This window comes from Rutidosis leptorrhynchoides, chromosome 1 (genome assembly GCF_046630445.1).
Source record: "Rutidosis leptorrhynchoides isolate AG116_Rl617_1_P2 chromosome 1, CSIRO_AGI_Rlap_v1, whole genome shotgun sequence".
Lineage (NCBI taxonomy): Eukaryota > Viridiplantae > Streptophyta > Magnoliopsida > Asterales > Asteraceae > Rutidosis > Rutidosis leptorrhynchoides.
Window position 1 is genome coordinate 660,474,939 of NC_092333.1, and position 14,855 is coordinate 660,489,793.

Here is a 14,855-nt window from a genome sequence, read left to right on the forward strand (position 1 = left end):
GTGAATAGTGATACCCGCTTTATCTTCGAAGTTGATGTCCATCATGTGAAAGTATTTACTAAAATGGATACAAATTCGAGTCCCACTTATCTATAATATCAATATTTAAAATGATGATGTCATAAATAACGATTATTCAAGTTTTAAAAAAAATAAAAATAAATAGAAAAAATCTAAGTCACCATGATGATGTCATTAAAATAGTTAATTTTATTTAATAAAAATATTAATATGTTGATTGTATAATATATGAAATATTATGTACAAACTTATAATAAAACACCCCATGACCATATGTACAATATTTGAAGCATTACGTACAACTTTATGGTAACACACCCTCATAACCATATGTACAATATTTGAAGAATTATGTACAACCTTATAATAAAACACCCTCATGATCATATGTACAAACTTTAAAACAAACTGTACAATCTTTTACAAAACACCCTATGAACACATTGAAAGGACCTGTTCATATACATTATAAACGATTCACAATAGTTGATTTCATTGCGAGGTACTTGACCTCTATATGATACATTTTACAAACATTGCATCCGTTTTTAAAAGACAAACTTTCATTTACATCGAAAGTTGACGGCATGCATACCATTTCATAATAAATCCAACTATAATTGACTTAATAATAATCTTGATGAACTCAACGACTCGAATGCAACATCTTTTGAAATATGTCGTGAATGACTCCAAGTAATATCTCTAATATGAGCAAATGCACAGCGAAAGATTTCTTTCATACCTGAGAATAAACATGCTTCCAAGTGTCAACCAAAAGGTTGGTGAGTTCATTAGTTTATCATAATCATTCATTTTCATCATTTTAATAGACTACAAGAATTTCATTTCCAGTTCTCATAAATATACGTCCCATGCATAGAGACAAAAATCATTCATATGGATTGAACACCTGGTAACCGACATTAACAAGATGCATATAAGAATATCCCCTATCATTTCGGGAAATCCTTCGGACATGATAAAAAAATGAATTCGAAGTACTAAAGCATCCGATACTTTGGATGGGATTCGTTAGGCCCAACAGATCTATCTTTAGGATTCGCGTCAATTAGGCGTGCATTAATTCTCAAAATTAGTGATGTTCCCTAATTCTTAGGCTACCAAGCAAAAAGGGGCATATTCGGCTTCGATCATTCAACCATATAATGTAATTTCGATTACTTGTGTCTATTTCGTAAAACATTTATAAAAATTGCGCATGTATTCTCAGCCCAAAAATATAAAGGGTAAAAATGCAAATGAAACTCACAATACTGTATTTTGTAGTAAAAATACATATGACGCAACTAAACAATGCAGGGTTTGCCTCGGATTCACGAACCTATATCAATTATATATGTTTATTAAAAACATATACTTGTAATCGAACAAGTTTATGTATTATTAGTAATTGTTATTTTAGTAACCTGTTTGTTTCATTAATAACTAAATTAGCTATGTTTATTTGATATACTTTAGGTAAATAATTATTATTTATTATAAAATATTATTGTTGTTATGTGATATATATTAAATATATTCTTATATAGTTATTTATTTGGTGAAATAATATTAATAATAATAAATAAAAAATTGTATCATTTTATGATAATAATAATACTAAAAATACTTAAATCTAGTAATGATGCCGATATTAATAGTTTTGATAATAATATAATAACTATAATAATAATTTTTAATATTAATGATAATGGTTTTAATTCTAATGATACTACTAATAATAACCTAATTGATAACACTAGTAATATTACTTATAATAATAATAGTAATAATAATCTTAATACTAATATTAATGATGATGCTAATTACAATAATAACACTTATGATAATAATATAAATGATAATCATGATACTAATAATCATACTTTTATAAATAATAGAAATCATATTTTTAAGGATGGTAATAATAATATTAGCAATATTAATATTAATAATCATAATTGTATTTATAATAATAATAATAATAATAATAATAATAATAATAATAATAATAATAATAATAATAATAATAATAATAATAATAATAATAATAATAATAATAATAATAATAATAATAATAATAATAATAATAATAATAATAATAATAATAATAATAATAATAATAATAATAATAATAATAATAATAATAATAATAATAATAGTAATAAGTAAGGTACTACCTTGAAGGTTTTTTTTAAAAAAAGGCTTTTCCAAAAGAAATTGATCCAGACCAGTCTCGAACCCGCGACCTCCCACTAACTCAACACCTCCCATAACCACTCCTCTTACTAACACTTTTCTGACTTGTATCCTAGATTAAATCTATTTAACCACGATTTCTGTTTCATTCTTCTTCTTCAAAGACACCAAGAATTATTCGTTGATATATATCATCAATGATCAACATCATCATCATCAAAGTTCATGACTATCATCGTCTATCATCATCATCATCATCTAATTTTGACGTACAATAGTCCTCGCCATATTCCTAATCGTAAACATAATTAACTTCATCCTAAAATCACAACTCCCGATATATGTATCAATTCACGTTTTAATTTCCAACCGATGGAATAGGAAGAGAAACAGATGTGTACAATCATCATAATTAATATCATCGATCCTAATGATCATCACTAACCTAATATACACGTTTTCCTTTCCTCATACAATATGGATTCGTTATAAAAACATCTCAGAACAAGAATCGACGCTATATGCAAGTCTTGGCCCAAATTTTCTTCCGGCCCAACTGTAGTTTCACAAGCCCAACCGAAATAAATTATGACCCAATATTAAACCATAGGAATACGGCCCAATATTTACCTCAAGTTTACGGCCTAATTTAGGATGAATCATCTCCAGCTCGACATGTTTATTTCTTTTAACAATTGTCTTCATAAACAGACCCCACTCTAGCTTTAACATCCCACTACTTATATTCCAATTGAATAATCACCCGTTTACTTTAGTTTTAATTTATAAAAACCCATGTGGTAATTTGTTTAAATCATGATTCAATTAACATTTCAATCTAAAAGCTATTGAATGGCCCACCTGTCTTATCATCAATAAGGATTACGGTTTGTATAAACCACCAAGAAGCAACTGCGTATACAAATACAGTTTACGTGGGTTCATGGATTGAGAAAAATAAATGGGTTTTGGTTTGTTATATATTGAATAGAAACAACATCAGTTTGATATGGGTGGTCAGAAAAACCAAAGGAAGAAGAAATAGAAAGGATGATGGTGGTGGTTTTTGGTTGTATAGTGGTGGTTTGTGGTGACAACGATGGTGGTTGTTTGTTTGATTGAGCAGGGAACCAACATAGTGATTCGTTTGTTGGAAGATGGTAATGAATGTGAGTTGTGGTTCAAAAGATTGTAGTGAGTCTTAGGTGGTGGTGACTTCTCAAGGTGAATGGTGGAAATGGTTATTGATGGGTTAAGACAGAAACAAAAGAGGTGGCGAGGTGGTGTGAGTCGAACACAACCGAAATAGAAACAGAAGTAAAATAGTTGCAATAGCAGCGGTGGTGACTAAGTTTGATTAAATGGCATTTTGTGTGGATTTTGGTTTGAGTTTAGTTCATGATTTATGTTGGTGACCAATAAGATGAAAGAAGCAGCAGTGAAATTCATGTAGAAGCAGTAGCAATCGCGTTCTCTTAATAAGTGGGTTTAATGAAAATGGTTTTTGATAAAAGTGGTTTTGTTGTTTGTTGAAAATGATGGCAAAGGTGGCAGTTTTTCATGGAGGAAGGAGGATCATGGTTTACGGATTAGAGAGAGATATGGTTGTTCTAGGTAGTCTTTGATAGAGATGATCGTTTAAACAGAATATAGAATGGTAATAGGTTTTGTTGATGTGGATGGTGGCGATTCATAGTGGTGATTGATGATGATGGTGGATGAAGGTTTGTAAGGTGATCGATGGTTAGTATGGTGATTCGCAGAAGAGGAGAAAACAAGGTGGATATATGGTTCATTTGTATGTACTGCATATGATTGTAATATATATATCTATATCGGATATAGGTAGATGATAGGATATAGATAATGGAGTAATATCTGTGTGCAAGTGGAAGACATGAAACAAAAACGGTACACATAAAATAATAAATAAATGATTCATAGTTTACAATAACGTGCACACAAAATAGTAAGCCATCGGATATTTTGATTTATTCTGCCGACAATTTTCACGGACAGTGTATCGGGCGAAATCAGTGGCGGATAAAAGTAATCAGAAAAATCCCATGTTTTTAAATTAACTATATTTATTTATTTTGATCATTATGGTATAAAATTTGATCATTAATTTATTAAATAAAAATTACATCAACTGTCCCTCTAATTTATGGGTAAAATACAAAAAATGTTAAAACTTAACAAATAGTTCTTAAATACATTTTTAATAAGTCTAAAATTTATAGAACTCATTTTCGTATCACCGTTTATTTTAAAATTATATATGTTTGAATTTAACTTGTTTAATATCAATTGGTACATCAACGAATATTACAATCGTTTAATATTTATTTTTAATATACTTTATTTATATATATAAATATATTTTAAATATTAATTATTATAATATCCTATTTTTATTTTATAATTTCTAATAACAACATCATATAATATTTCAAGTTATATTCCAAATTATTATTTACATATATACACACATATCTTATATACAATTAATTGTTCGTGAATTGTCGAAGATGGTCGAAGGTAACTGAATACATGAACACAGTTTCAAAGTTTTTGAGATTTCAACATTACAGACTTTGCTTATCGTGTCAGAAACATATGAAGATTAAGTTTAAATTTGATCAGAAATTTTCGGGTCGTCACACACATGTACAAACTTTAAAGTACATTGTACAACCTTCATATAATAATTGTATTTTAATTTTTGAAAAAATTTCAAGAGCCATTTGTTACTACTAATATTTATTATTAAAAATATAAATACTCATTTTAAAAGCAAACTTTATTATTATAATTATAATTATAATTATTTTTATTATATTATAATTATTCAAATATGGGTTCTCTTTACGGGATTAATTACGTTACATATGTATGTGAAATACACGTCTCAATAAAATTTTGTAATGTAAGCTTTTATAATAAGAAAAATAGTGATAAAAATTGAAAGAGAGTGGTGAGAGAATACATGTAGTTCATTTATTATGAGCAAATTAAGTATATCAATATGTTTGTAAAAACAACGACAAGTTTCTTACTCGAAATCATTGGTTCCACGGTTCATTAAACTAAATGACTTTAGTATTTACATTCAGTTAATATCTAAAACATATTATTAAACTGTTTCGTTTAAATAAACTCGTGATTCCACGTGTCATTTCACTAGTAGTAGGGATTTACCTTGACCATCGAAGTTTGGAATGGTATGAGGGTGAGATCCAACCGGGGTACTGCCCACCCAGGTTCGATTATCACTTCAAGCAGGGAGTTTTCAACATTTGATGATACTGCCAACATCAATATGATTTGGGAAGGTCTCTCGGGGGTTTTCCCAACCTTCAATGGTACTTCAATGGTATTGCCAACATCGTCGCGAATTGGTTTTTTTCCTAACGCGTGTGTGAGTGACAAATAAGAGCATTCGATGTCGATATCACCATTAAAAAAATAGGGATTTACCTTGACATTAATTTCCTCTTAAATTTTTATTTCGGGCTTAAGTATGGATTTAGATTTGGGGCTTGGGCTTTTTTACTCTAGCTGAATGGTATACGCAGTCTTGTAAACCCTTTTCTGAGATTTATTCTCCTCTTTCAGAGTACGTATGCGCAGTGTTGTAAACCCTTGTTTCTGAAATTTGCGAATTTCACGATGAATTATTGTAAGCTGTACACGTCTCCTTCATCGTTTCTTCGATTACGGCTTCCTAAACCCTCGCTAATTTATTCTCGATGCTCTTTTCACCGAGGAATCTCGATTAATCATCATTGCAACAGTCTCATGCATGAATATAAAATGGCGAGTATTTTCTTTTTTTACCTTTTGATTTTAGCTCGTTAATAGCCCCTGTTGTATCTGCTAAGAATCGATCGCACGCTTTATTTATCTGTTTATGTTATATCATAATTATCATAATTATAATTATAATTATAACTAATTATGAATTATTAATACTCGTGATTAATTGTGTCATAATATATATATCGCCATATTGGTGATGTTGCTTCTATTTTCACAATTGAAGTTAAATGTAGACTTTTTGATTTGATCAAACATGAAATCATATTACTATGTTGCAAAACACTTGATTTATTAGTATAATCAACAAATGTTATTAGGTATGATAATTAGGGAAGAAGTGTATTACTTAATCTGAAAGAAGTGAATAAACTTAAATCTTTAAGGAATCACAAGTTTTTTCATGAAACTACGTAGGTCGCATTTCATCGATCTACTGTTCGTGCGTACGATGAAGGCTCGAGAACATTTTTAACTGGTCTGCTAAAGCAATATCACAAGGGTACTGCTGCTGATTATTCGCTTCAAACAGAACCGTTTAGTTTATCTCAACCTAGAGACGTAGATTCAGCGTGTGAAAGTCCTGATACTATAAGGACCGAAAGGAAGAACAATGTTGAACGTTCTTACGAAATACTTGATTCTGGAATGGTTCTCTTGAAGAATTATCTTAGCATCAGTGACCAGGTACCTGTTCCTCTCTTTATCAGTTTATTTATACGTGGCAAACGGGTCAGGTTGAGGCGGTTTGGGTAACAGGTCAAAACGGTTTTGGGTTGTAATGGGTCAAATGGGTAAAAATTTCAAACGCGTCCAACGGGTCAGCCTGGGTCGGTTTGGGTAACAAGCCGAAACGGGTAATGGGTCAGATTGGTTAAATAGGTCCAAACGGGTCATATACTTTTACATTTGATTTCTTACACTTATTATATTATTTAGTTATTTTTATCTACTATTAATAGTTATTATATATGTAAGAAAATATTAATATACATAATATTTGATATAACCATTAATGTTATCATAAATGATTGGCGGATGAAACTTGTTATGCTCGACCCATTTGACCTATTCACAAGACCCATTAGACCTGTCTATGTTTATTAAACTTTAGGATTTGATACCCATTTGACCCATTCTTTTACATTTTGTATAAGACCCAATAGGTTGGAGAAAACCCCATTGAACCTTTTTGAAGTTTTGGTTTACATTGCGAGGCCTAATTTTTTTCAAGAACCAATTGACCTGAAAGCTTGACCCATTTGACCCAAATTTGAGAGCATGGGTCTCAATTGCCAGGTATAAGTTTATTGTAATAGCATCAAGTGTTTCTAATTCTGTTGTTTAAAGAGTAAATTTGGTACGGAATGATTGATTATTAGGCAAACATGTATGTATTTACTCTGTATTGAACTAAATATTTTTCAAGTACAACGCTTGTTCTGCAAGTATTTATGCTCGAATTATTAGTCATATTACTACCTGCTTTCCATTTTCAACTCATAGGTTGAAGTTGCGAATATATGTCAAGAACTAGGTGTAGGTCCCGGGGGCTTTTATCAGCCTGTTTTCGCAAACGGAGCCAAAATGAAGTTACAGATGATGTGTCTTGGCAGAAACTGGGACCCACAAACGTATTCATATAAACGTTACAGAGGTGATGGTTCTGAAGCACCACCGCTTCCTGATCAGTTTATTTCATTGGTTGAAACTGCAATTCAAGAATCTCGTGACCTCTCAGAGTCAAAGAATGATATTCCTTTAATGTCCCCGGATATTTGTATAATCAATTTTTATACTGACACGGGTCGCCTTGGTCTTCATCAGGTTAGTTTTCAGTTGCATATACATATGTGACACCTTTATGCATGTCTCTTAATTTGAAGTTGTATGTATTGATTATGTTCTTTGTTAATTCTTGGAAAAAAATTATACTTGTGATGAAAGTTGAATTTTGTCTAAAATTTTGTTAATTTACTAGGTGGTGTATTATAGTTTTGATGTTGTAACAAAACACCTTGTTCATATACTGTATGTTATGAACTTTTTAACATTCTTGATTTTGAGATGAGTGACTTTATATATAGTGCAGATAAATAATGACTTTATAGATAGTGCAGAAAATAATACTGCACTAGATGACTCTCAACCTGTTTGACCCATTTGACCCGTTTATTTTTTGGGTGAACGTTACTTTTTTGATATGTTGCAGGATAAGGATGAGAGCCATGATAGTCTAAGTAAAGGGTTGCCTGTGGTATCCATCTCCATTGGTGATACTGCAGAATTTTTGTATGGTTACACGAGAGATAAGCAAAAGGCAAGCAAGGTATGGTTAAAATCTGGAGATGTATTGATATTTGGAGGCAAATCTAGGCATATTTTTCATGGTGTAGATAAAATCATCCCGAATTCAGCTCCTTTGTCACTGACAAAAGAAACCACGATACCTGGTCGTCTCAACCTTACTTTCAGAAAATATTGAATCAGTTTCAGTATAATGATAATATGACTTCGTTGAACCATGTTGAAATTAAAAATTTTGTAAGTATGAGAGGTTTTTGCTATGATTAGTAGAGTTTTCTACTCGAGACGTAAGATTGAAGTTGGTTTTATTAGGTAATTCGTGCATTTTGATTTCACAAGTGTTTATGCTCTAACAAGATTTCGATTATTTTAGTTGGACTTTCAGATCTTCAATCCCTTCATGCTTATATTTTTTATGGAAGACGATAATTTGTTATGCGTTTACATTTTGGTCTACTATTATATTAATATTAATATTAATATTAATATTAATATTAATAATATTACAATACAGCAAATTTTGGGTACTATTCATGAATAGCAACTTTTTTTTCTTTTTTCATCACAAACTATTTTCGTCTTTGTTCCAACAACTCTAATGGCCATATTTTTGAACATACAATTTTTAGCAGCAATCGGTCTGAAGCGCACTGCCACACGCCACACACATAGGTCATCGAAAATTTCTCCCGCCACTTTTTCTGAGTTTTTTCAGGTAGTATAGATGCGTTCTTCAGTGGGAACAAAAGATATCAGCGACGGAAAAAAGAAAGAAAGAGGAGGATACCAGCAGCCAGAATGACGCCGAAAAAATTAGGTTTTAGGCGAGACACATGAGAGAAGGCAGAGTTAACAAAAATGTAAAGACTCATAGAACAAATATTCAGAAGATATTGTAAATGGTTACCTGAGTAGAAGACCGGAGACCAGAGAATCAAATGAAAAAAGCAAAATGAGATGGGTATATTTTCAAGTAAGAGAGGAATAGAGAAGGGAGCATGTAATGATTTTTTTTAATACTAGCTACATGGATATAGCCCTTACTCCAATTATTTAATGTGCAACACAAATTACTATAGATGAGTAAGTGGACACATACCTCAAAATCACTGTTCACCTGCAGCAGTTACTGTAGGATTTTTATTTTTATTTTTTTATTTTTTTTGGGATTTCAGATCCAGAAGTTTCTGGTTCTGCATATTATTAACAAAAAAAAATAACGATTCTGTATTCACATTCTCACAAAGCAAACTTCAAACCTCTGTGTTTTTTAGATGTCTATTTTCTCACACATCAAACTTCAAACTATACGGAGTAATATAATGACATTCTTTATTTATATTAGGTATACCACAAATGCATCATATAATACCTTCATTTCAGCAAAACTTCAAAACTATAATAACAATTGATAACACCTAAAAACCGATGATAGATAGTACCGTCGATACTCAAAAAAAAAACAAAAACAAAAACAAAAAAAAAACAAAAACTCTTCATTTTCTACATTTAGATCTACGATACCTTCGTTAACTGTAGAATATGAAAAGGTTCAGATCGAAAGATCTTAGATGGCAAGTGTTGACGGCGGCGGTAAGTAGCAAGTGTTGACCGACGGCAGTGGTAGGTGGCAAGTGTTGACCGACGGCGACGTATTTGATTTCGAAGTGTTTTACCATGGTTCAATTAAAACTTCATATTTTAGGGCTCTGTGATGAAGATGAAAGGTGTTATGAGGTCGATTTAAGGGTTTTTGTATGAAGAGCTCATCAACTGCAAAAGGAAAAAAAAATAAAATAAAATAAGAAAAGTCAAAATGAGCAAATTGTTAAGCTAAAAAGAATATCTTGAAAATTAGGCAAATAAACAAACCTTGCTCCATTAAAGTCTTAAATTTATTGATTGCTTCTTGGGTAGCAAGACCCATTTGAGATTTAGTTACTAATATCTGAAAAAGAAAAAGAAAAAAAAAATAGAAGAAAGATGGGGAATTTAGTCCAAAAATTGAAGCTTTGATGATTGTTGAATGTGAAGTCCACTTCTCTTTCTTCTGACGAAAAAGTTATGAACTTTCTTAGAATTGAGCTCTTTTTAATCTGTAGACATGTACTGTGTAAGTGGGTTGGTCAAAGCAAGATATAATCAGATATAATAATGTGAGATCTTTAAAAGATTTTCGATAATATTAATATATTTAGTAAAATTTAAAATTTAAAATTACTATATATCCTATATGGGAAGTGATTCGTACACCACTAGAAATTATCCATACATCACTAAATATGTTTTAGAGAGTTGTACATTACAACACTGTATTACATATTTAGTGGTGTATGGATAATTTTAGTGGTGTACGAATCATCACTCATCCTACATATTAACGTGGCCCAGCGAAGCGGGCCTTCCATTTTACTAGTTACATTGGTACTATTCATAAATAGTAACTTCTTTGTCCTTTTTTTTTTTTGCTTTTACATCCCAAACTATTTTTGTTTTTGTTCCAACAACTCTAACCGCCATATTTTTGAACGTACAATTTTTAGCAGTAATCGGTCTGAAGCGCACTGCCACACGCCACACACATAGGTCATCGGAAATTTTGTGACGACCCGGAAATTTTTGACTAAATTTAAACTTAATCTTTATATAAGTTCGACACGATAAGCAAAGTATGTAAAGTTGAGTCTAGAAAATTTTGAAACAATATTTATATATTGTCACGACCCTACTTTTTCCGTTATTTTTTTCAGTTAATTATTTAACGACCGTTAACTGTTAGTGTGCCACGTCATTTCTATGACCTATATTATTATTTTTATAATATATATATATATATATATATATATATATATATATATATATATATATATATATATATATATATATATATATTAATTATTATGTGTTATGTGAATATTTGTATTCATATTTTAATTTATACGTTTCTACGTCTCGCGGATTTCCATCCGGCGAATCTTTTTGGTTTTCAAACCAACGGTCGAGTTTTTGGGACATTTAAATCCTAAATATTTTAAATATGATATTTTAAGATCATATTATTATATAGTGTATTTATATTTATTTTTCGTCGCGCGTTTGTTATCTTTCCGGATTTTTAATCGCGTAAGTGCGTTTTCGCGTTTCAGGACTCGTTCGGGCTTTCGGGCTATCAGGAAATTATAATTTATCAAAATTGGCCCACCATGGGGCCCACCCCATCCATTTTCGGCCGAACCCCTAAGGGGGGGGAGCCTTTCCTCCTTTCATATTTTTTTTACATTACACTTTATTTTTCCTAAAACCTAATTTCTAATTTTTGTGTTTTCTCCTCCCTTCTTCTTTTTTGGTCGCCAACCATCACCTACATCATCATCATCATCTCATAAAATTATTAATCTTTTCAAAGGGCTTTCAACACAATCGGATTCTACACAACGATCTCTACGCGTTCATACTTCTCGTTTCTCGATTAGGGTATAAACCCTAACCCTAGAATTTGCAATTTTTCATTTATTTACTGTATTTTGATGATTATTTAGTAGTATAATGTTTGTGGATTATTGTAATGGTGTTTGTATGCATAGATGTACTCATAATCACATGTTTTCGGTTTGTTAAATTCTGGACAGCAGCTATTTCGTGTATTCTGGGTTTGTGACTGAGATAAAAGTTAAAATAAACTATCTAGATGAGTTCCTCTCATCAATACATTAATTTTAGACTCCGGATTCATGTCGTTTTGATTCCCGGAGCCCTAGTTATGATCAAATTACTATTTTGTTAAAATTGAAATGTGGATTGACATGAAACAGGTTTGGTACGACTTTGTGACCATCCTTGATGTCTTTAGGGTGTGTTAGTGTGTTAGGACTGATGGTGGGACGAACTTTCATGTTCGGGTCACCTAAATCCGAGCCACGGTTCACCCGGTACGACTAAAACACGGTTTTGAGTAAATTGAAAGTCCAAGTGGTGTCATGGCTGATTACCACGACTTGTGGACTGTTCTTGGTGAGTTCTTGAGTGCACCATTGTGTCGGGTGGTTTGAATAGGCGGAGATGCATATAAGGCTCGCCAGAAATTGACACCCGGGGCTCAAGATACGACCCGATGAACTTTTGAATTAAAACTTATGATTAATTCTAAAACTTATGATAAAAATAATGAAACTCATTATTAATTAATTACTTATGATAAAAGAAGTAATTATTATTATTTAAGAATTATGATATAAATATAAATATTTATTATATCACTTGATTATTATTTATGATTTAATTGACATTTTAATTTAACTTATGATTAATAATTAATAATACTTTTATTATTAATGGAAAATACTTATGATAAGTATTAAAATTATTTTATGAGAATATTATTATAAGACTTATAATGAAGATTAAATAATTATTTAATTATTATAAGACTTAATTATTATTTAATTATGATTTAATTATTAAATACTTATGATTTAATAATTATATTTAGAAACTTATGATATGATTAATAATTCATTATTAATTAATAATACTTATGATATGATTTAAAATTTATTATTAATTAATAATATTTATATTATGACTAATATTTAATTAATTAATTAAATACTTATGTTATATTAATTATATCATTTCAACTTATATTAACTTTAATAATTCATTTTATTTAATTAAACTTATGTTATGACATAATTATACACTTTTAACTTTAATAAACATTATAACTTATGTTATTATTATAACTTACACTTTTCAAATTAACGTTGACTATGTTTGACCAAGGTTGACTTTTGAGTTGACTTTCGGTTGACTTTGACTTTCAGTTGACTTTTGTTGAATTTCTAAATAAGGAAACTTTCCTAACTTAAAAACTTTCCAAAAATAAAAAATTTCCAAAAATAGAAACTTTCCAAAAATGGAAACCTGCTAAAAATAGAAACTTTCTAAAAATAGAAAGTATGTGTCCGTACGCTGTTCCAGTCAAACCGATGCTTGCCGAGTATTGTTCTATGTCTACTTGCAACATGTACAATAGCTATCATATTAAGACTTGACCTAAGTTAGTTATTTATCTCGACCTGCTTTATTTATAGGTCGGCGTTGTGATCGTTCCTGATCACTTTATTCTATTTGCTGTTCGCTTGTTTGTGTGGTTTCTTCAGTTACTTTTAAGGTGAGTTATAGCCCCGTTTTTACATACTTTTCAAAGTATATTTTTGGGATGTGATTATATGCATTTTCATTTACGTTTAGACACAAGTAACAGTTAAATTTAATTATTCATTGTGAGTTGGACAAAAATATTCCCTAGTCTGGTAACTGTAATCATTGGTTTCTACCGGTGAACGCGAATCCTACGGATAGATCTATATGGTTTGACAACCCCATTTCGAGCTAGTCGCGCTAGCAAATTTATAATCGGAATGTTTAGTACTTCGTAATTTGTTGTAGGTACACTGTCCAAGTGTATATTTTTATTGTGTTTGGCAAGGGTAAATAAAGGGTTAAGTGGTTACCAGGTGGCTCATTGATAATGGAATAATGTTTAATGTTTTCTAACATTTTTAAATCTTGTGGTCTAAAGTTTACTTATTTATTTAAACCTATAATTCACTCAACCTTTGTGTTGACAGTTTACTTGCATGTTTTCACAGGTACTTGAGTTATATGATGCTTCCGCTGTCTTTAGAAGAGTCTGCATGCATTTGGGCAGATTTTATTGAAACACTTTATGAAACTTAAGTTGGCATTCTATTTTTGGATAATTTAAACTTGTGGGTTGTTGGCAAGGCTTTGTGTCAACTTTTGGTTTATTACTATGGTTGGTTGTTTTAAAACTACTTATTTTGGTTTGTTTCCTTTTTGGAAAACATTTGTAATAAAAGAATGCAACTTTGTTTATTTAATTCATTTAAGTCCGATCAAGCTGTGGGACCAACTGACGGATCCGTTAAGTGTTTTGACGAGGTCGTCACATGTGGTATCAGAGCGTTGGTTGTAGGGAACTAGGCGGTCTTAATGTGGTCAACCCGTGGTTTTTAGGGTGCATTAGAGTCTAGTCTACAGCCCGACCTTTTTGCTATAGCATTAATATGCATTTCATTTCGTATAAGTTATATTATTAGCTTTTATATCTTTTTGGTATGTGGTTTGCGGTTTTGCTGTTTGCAGATGTCGACTTCGAGCGATAACTCCGTTGCTGCTCCTGCTCCACCGTCTCCTGCTAGACATCGTGCTAATCAACCAGAGATCGATGATCTTGTTCATTACTATTTTTCTACCATTACTCATATGAACCGGGCTTATAATGAGGTGACACGTATTAACGCCCTTAGTGATTGTTTGCGCACTTTGCCACATAATGAAGTTATGGACGAGATCCGTGCCGACATGGGTAACTTTATCACTTTCAAGCATAGGGTTGAGGATGAGAACCGTAAGCGTGATCGAGAAGTTAAGGCTAAGTTCGAGGCTCTCGAGAGCACTGTTCGTGTGTTGAAGGAAGA

At 31.1% G+C, this 14,855-nt stretch overlaps 1 protein-coding gene across 1 annotated transcript; it reads left to right on the forward strand.

Moving 5' to 3' along the window:
* Positions 1 to 5,449: 5,449 nt before the first annotated feature.
* LOC139850339 (DNA N(6)-methyladenine demethylase ALKBH1D-like) lies at positions 5,450 to 8,770 on the forward strand. The gene is made up of 4 exons (XM_071839925.1): positions 5,450 to 5,599; positions 6,460 to 6,729; positions 7,549 to 7,869; positions 8,255 to 8,770. Exons 1-4 carry the CDS (start codon positions 5,450 to 5,452, stop codon positions 8,525 to 8,527), a joined length of 1,014 nt encoding a protein of 337 aa, XP_071696026.1. The 3' UTR covers positions 8,528 to 8,770.
* Positions 8,771 to 14,855: the final 6,085 nt, after the last annotated feature.

Excerpts from the sequence above, each read along its gene's own strand:
- LOC139850339 (XM_071839925.1), top strand. The coding sequence starts at position 5,450 with ATGAGGGTGAGATCCAACCGGGGTACTGCCCACCCAGGTTCGATTATC. Across the intron at positions 6,730-7,548 it reads ATCTTAGCATCAGTGACCAG|GTTGAAGTTGCGAATATATG; the intron begins GTACCTGTTCCT and ends TTCAACTCATAG. Across the intron at positions 7,870-8,254 it reads GTCGCCTTGGTCTTCATCAG|GATAAGGATGAGAGCCATGA; the intron begins GTTAGTTTTCAG and ends GATATGTTGCAG.